The sequence below is a fragment of the Agelaius phoeniceus genome, chromosome 10, assembly GCF_051311805.1.
Source record: "Agelaius phoeniceus isolate bAgePho1 chromosome 10, bAgePho1.hap1, whole genome shotgun sequence".
Taxonomy (NCBI): domain Eukaryota; kingdom Metazoa; phylum Chordata; class Aves; order Passeriformes; family Icteridae; genus Agelaius; species Agelaius phoeniceus.
This window is the reverse complement of record NC_135274.1, coordinates 15495095-15501094: the sequence shown is the minus strand read 5'-3', so window position 1 is coordinate 15501094 and position 6000 is coordinate 15495095. Positions and strand designations below refer to the sequence as shown.

The window sequence follows — 6000 nt, the reverse complement described above, 5'->3', positions numbered from 1 at the left end:
ATCCCAGGGACACCTATGCTCAGCAGCCTCTATCAGGAGTAAGTTCTACTTGTTTTCTCAAAGGAGATCTGCCCAGGGGAGTGCTGCTATTGCAATTAGCTACTTTTCATCTGGAGCATCTCCCACCCTTAGGGACCCCATAATGCAGTTCAACAGAGGGACGCAGCAATGGGGTGTTTCAACCACAAATACTTTACCAATACTCAGCTGGGAGCCATTTGTATATTGGGAGCCATTTGTATATGGGCAAGGGGACAGAGGAAACATCATTGTGGCTTTATGTTACTGCAGAAGATTTTGGGCTTCCAGTTAATTTAGATGTAAGCAAGAGCTGGTTACTCCTAGAATGGGAGAGCAGTAATGAGTCAGCCCTTCCTCTTTTTAAGTCACTGAGTCTTTTAAGATCAAATTCAACTGTCCTGGATGTGCTCACTGCAGTTTCTTTCAGAGCGAGTCCTCATTGCTGTCAAATGTTGGATTGCTATGGCCTCCCATATTTCCTTCTACTGTTACTGCCACAGAATCTGAGAAGAAGGTTTCATTCAGAGGTGGCCAGGCTGAGTCCTGCTCCAACACGTGCTGCAGCCTCTTGTAGTGGCTCTTTGAGTGGTACCGGAATGTCTTTTTCAGAAGCAGCCACAGGGGTCTGTTCTCAATGACTGCTTCCTGTAAAGGTAAAAGCAAAAAGAGGGTTTAAGAGGACCTGGACAGCCATTTACTCTTCATCCAGAATACAAGTATAGGGCAAACAATGGAGACCCAGATCTCCCACCTGCCCTGCTCATCCATGTCCCATAAACAGCATTTTATTGACCACATTTCACACCAGCTCCACCAGAGTTCTCCCCAGAGAACTGTGACCAGCTCCTCCTGAGACTCTTCAGGATCTGAGCAGAAAACACCACAGACTGCCCATATTTTTCTAACCTGGGGCAGGGTTCCCACTCACCCGAGGAAAGAAAAGGTGGCTATGCCTTGCATTCCCTTATCATTCAGATGGAGTGCTTTAAGAAAAGGGAGCAAGGGTGAGGTAGCAGCAATTACTCCTGTTTTACTAGATATTCCCAAAATGAGCTGAGGAGGAGGGAGAAAGAGCAAGACTTGACAATTTTATCTCTCCAGTAGTGCTGACCAGCACATCTAAGGATGCACACTCACCTCGACAAGGAAGGACACAGCCAGTGTGACTGCAAGCATTCCCACCATGGAGATTCGCCACGTGGTAGGGGTGCAAACGAGCTGGGGAAAAAGCAGGAGAAGCTATTCAGCAATGAATCCACAGTAAACACTGGTGGACACATGTGCAATAGAACACAGAATCATTTAGGTTGGGAAAAATCCTAAAGGTCGTTAAGCCTAACTATAAGCCTGGCACTGCCAAGTCCACTGCAGTGCCACAATTACACTTCTTTTAAATACTTCCAGGGATGATGGCTCAACCACTTCCCTGAGCAGTCTGTTCCTGTCTGTAACCCTTTCAGTTAAAAATTTTCCTCAATGTCTAGTCTAAACTTTCCTTGGCACAACCTGAGGCCATTTCCTCTCTATCACTTGTTACATGGGAGAAAAAAAGTGACACCCACCTTGCTACAACCTCCTGTCAGGTAACTGTAGAATTAAGATCTCCCCTGTGCCTCCTTTTCCTGAGACTAAACAAACACAGCTCCCTCAGCCACCCCTTACATGACTTATGTTCCAGATCTTCAGCAGCTTCATGTCATAAAAAGCCAAACTCCCAAACTGGCTTACCCTGCTGATAAGCTAATACTGCTATTTGTCTTGAGGAATTACTGATAAAGATGCTTTTAAATCTATGATGCAGTAGAGAAAACCATTCTTTAGAACTGCAAGAGAAAATCTAACTGCCTTTTTACTTTCTAATATTAAGAAATAGTTCAAACTGAGTATTTCAGCCCCAAACCCAGTTCCAGCTTCCCAGTGATGGGACTGGCTTTCTTCCTGCTTTTGGAGATGCAGCTCAGATCCACAGTTTGGATCAGCAGTTTCTCCAGGGCTAGGCTATTGCAGAGGTTTTTATTGCTACTCCCTCATTTTATGTTCTCAGCGATTCCAGTGAATTCCCTCCGGACTTCTTGGGCTGGGAGTTTTGCAGTTCTCCCCAAATGCATTTTATCCCCTTGCAGCTGCAGCGCTGAAAAATGTCCTGTGCCACCACAGTCCACAACAGGACGATGACTTGCTTTAAAGTGCCATCTCGTGGCAGGTTCTCTAACTGGGTTTGCCTGCTGAGCCGGGCTCTGCAAATAGTTACAGGCAAGAGTGAGAAGTGGGCTGTTTGACATTTAAAATCGAGACCCGGACCCTTTGACTAACCTTTTTTTTTTTACAAATTCCATTAATCCCATATCTAAACCGACTTGCTAACTGAGATGCAAACATACAGGACTGGAAGCATTATGTTCAGCACTTGTGACTCAAGGCCACTGCTCTGATTGCAAATGTACGGAAAAAAATAGCTGTGTGGTGCTTTTCATGTTTTGTTCCTGTGACTCCTACAGCAAGACTGTGAGAGTGTCACAGTAGAGGAGGTTAACATCTCCCAGCCTCAACAAACTAATTGTGAGCTCCACTGACAACCCTGTCCTTCAGCTGATGTAGATCTTATCCTTCCCTCACATTGCCCTTGGGATGGATTTGCACAAGACAACTCCCAGCTTGCATTCTGCCAGATGACATAAGTCCAGCCTTATTGGTATTTATTAATCAAGGATCAAGACAGATCCTCTCTTGCCATGGCAGCCCCACTATTCTTTCCCTACAATTGTTCTAAACCCAAATCCTACTTTGGGAAACTGCAGGCTACCTAAAATTTAAATGGGGAGCCTGAAAAGATTGGGGACTGGAACTGAGAGCTGCTCTGAGTGCCAACTGGCAGATTTTGGCAAGAGGACCTTTGTTCAGAGTAGCACAGCTTGAGAAACACAAGAACATGGTGCTTTATTTTAAACTCACAGAGCCCAGCCCTGTTCTGCTCCTGGCTTCACAAGCCACCAAGATACCACACGAAAGCTTAGTGATGTTATCTTCTTTTGCTTGGACAACATGCTGAAACAATCAAAATCACATGTGTGGCTGTCCCACTGAATGCACAGATGCACAGTTTGGAGTCACTGTATTTCCAGAAGTTTCTACAATCCTATCATCTAAAATCCACCTCTTTAAATATGATTTGTTTTTAGAGATGCCGTATCTTCCTGCAAAAGTCTGTGCCTTTTGTTGAAATAATCCCAGTGTGCTTATAATGGACTGGCAGTAGGAAGAAAATCCCCTTTGGAACAATACTCACATCCATCTTGGAGTAGAGATCATCAATGTCAGCAAACATCAAGAAGAGGCAAATGCCCAGCTGCCCTATGAGCACCAGTATGAACACATCTGAAGGGATAAGAGCAAAGAAAGAAACCCACAGGTTTATGAGCATTTTCAGCTGTTTGCCTTTACTGTATTTTCTGGGTTACACAGTCATCAAAAGAATCCATGAGATATAAAGGAATTTTCAGCAAGAGAAAAATGAACAGAGTATAACCCCAGCTTTACTAAATCAAGTGGATATACACGAGTGTGGGACAAGCATTGTAGCCACAGATTTAAAATGCCAAATGGGTATTTTGAACAATTGATTTGACCTTCTATATCTGAGAAGCTTTATAGCTTTCCAGTGAGTCTCTCTGATCACAGTAGATTGTGTGATTCAGAAAAATGGCCAGGATATAGTCTTGATCTTCTTAATATCGTTCGGAATGCTGCCTTCAACTTCAGTGATGTTGAGACTTTGGTCTTGATCAGAATCTAAAGAGTCTAAGTAATGGAGAACCTATTGTCTTCTCCATCTGTAGGTAAATGTTCCAATGATAAGTAAATTAATTTTCTCTTCAGCTGGCACGCCCCAAACTTCATCCTCCACCTACTCATTTGTGTTTTGCCTTGTTCTGGGAGACTGATGACCCACTTTTCTGCTCTCTACAAGGAATGTCCCCTCCTCACTATTACTATACCGAAACATCAAAGCCATGAAACCTGCTGCATTATTTTAACTCTTCAGTAAAAATAATAAAATAGAGCTGAAGAGAGTTTTGTCTAAGAGCATGCTGCAGTATTTGTCCCAAAGAGAAAAAGAACAGCTCTTCCATGACTCACTGCATTTTCTGGAACTGTCACAAACATATGTGCTCATCTTCCCTTCACATGACAGTCTCTCTCCTGATTTTTTGGCTGACATAATTTTGGTCAAGTTTAATTTTTCCCTATTAAACTGACCTTCTTATATAAGCGGACTTATATATAATTTCTTCTCTCCCCATACTTACAGTTGGTGTAGATGGGTTGCCTGAAAGGCTTTCCCTTGGAAAACACTAGTGCTACAATGAGGCAATTGATGGTACTTAGCAGCCACACTGTGGTGTTTTCATAGCTCTTGAAGCCATTGTCTGTTTGCTCATGGGCTCCATCTCTCACCCCGTGGAGCCCCAGGCTGGAGGATGAATTCCTCTCACGGTTGTTCACTGACAGGCAGGCACTGAAAAAGAGTGTCACACTGCTCAGGGAATGATCATTGTCCTGGGTATTTCCCCCAGCTTCCACTATTAACTATCAGGAATCCTCCCTCACAGGCATGGTATGGGTCATTGGCAATGCCCACAATCTCACCACTGGTTGAGTTTGCTGAACTTGTTGGAGCTTGAGCTCAGACCTGTTCTCTCCTGCAATCAAATCCTCCTCTCTGTGCTCAGCAGAAGCATTCTCACCATATGAACTGTGTGTGGCAGGTCGCTGGAGAGCTTAGGGACCTCAGACAGCACTGGTTAAAGTGTTTGCACCCTCTCTGCAGCTGGCTGCAGCTGCTCATCTGGCCTGCATCAGCTGATCAATAATTTCACACAGAACTGCCCCACTAGGTCAACCCTGTGGTATCCAGAGTCCCAGAAAGGGGTCCTACCTGTGTATGTCGGTCTGGGAATACCAAGGCTGCTCCTGGACCACCACAAACCCGAAGATCTGCATGCTGAGGCTGAAGAGGATGTTAAGCACAACAGAGAGCAGCAGTGGGGGTGAGGTGAGCTGGCTTGGAGGCCTGTAGGGGACCAGCTTTGGATAGGCACGTGTGAAACTCACTGAAATATGCACATATGTGTTTACTAGTGTGTCCAAAATACAAACAGTGATGCTGTGTAATACTGACTGTATCAATGGCACTTTTGCAGTCTGTAATATTCTTCATAAAACATACGAAGATTGTATCAAGTACAAAACACAGAATTGTTTTCTTACAAAATCGTATTGACACAGAAGAGGTTAACTAATGTCATCTATCATGAGGTATTTTTTAAAAATAAAATGTTGGCTTTTTATTTTATTTGGCTACTGTCAGGCCCAAGATTATGGACATATGCTCTTTTATACTCTTTCTGTCACATGTCAGCTGTGGCTTGGGATTTTTTGCTGCCCGTGTTCTGTTCATCCTCCTGAACTAAACACCTAACCAGGTTATTTGAGCTGGAGAAGGACAGCATTATCTGACACAACAGGTTTTCCTCTCTTCTTAAGTTTAAAAAAATTATCCAGACTTTGAGTAAAAGAGTTAGGCACAAAGCTTTGATGCAATTCCAGATAAACTACTTACAGCAATGTAGCTTTTGGCATGCAGTGTTGTTGTGGCTGACCTTTTAGGCTTGATTTCATCAAAGTCTTTTCCTGCTGTCTGCGTTCCAGCAAGGATGGAACATACCAGGATGTGGTTTTGCTGTATGCTTTTCATGGCCCTGTCATTTCCATTCCTGCTTCTAAAACTTCCCCTGCACTTATTCTGTCTCAATAAAATTGTCTTTCTGCCTCAGGGCTGGTTTCCCCTCTTATTCTTGGCTTACAGCTCCCTGCTCTGTAGTGTCTGACATCTGTCATTTCTTTCCTCTCAATTTTCACCTCTCTTTTCTTTCAGGACTCGGGTTTACATAGCTTCAAATGTAAGCTGATAAAAGCTAA

The 6000-nt window shown here is 43.8% G+C and overlaps 1 protein-coding gene across 1 annotated transcript in view; it reads right to left on the bottom strand.

Annotated features, from left to right (window-relative positions):
• Window positions 1-258: 258 nt before the first annotated feature.
• The window catches only part of ATP13A4 (ATPase 13A4), a 36807-nt gene continuing 31065 nt past the window's right edge, over window positions 259-6000 (bottom strand). Inside the window, exons 26-30 of the mRNA XM_077183663.1 lie at window positions 4958-5132; window positions 4329-4537; window positions 3308-3396; window positions 1159-1239; window positions 259-666 (exon numbers count right to left, since the gene is read on the bottom strand). Of these exons, the coding sequence (XP_077039778.1) occupies window positions 445-666; window positions 1159-1239; window positions 3308-3396; window positions 4329-4537; window positions 4958-5132 (776 nt within the window). The 3' untranslated portion in view covers window positions 259-444. The remainder of the gene's footprint in view (window positions 667-1158; window positions 1240-3307; window positions 3397-4328; window positions 4538-4957; window positions 5133-6000) is intronic.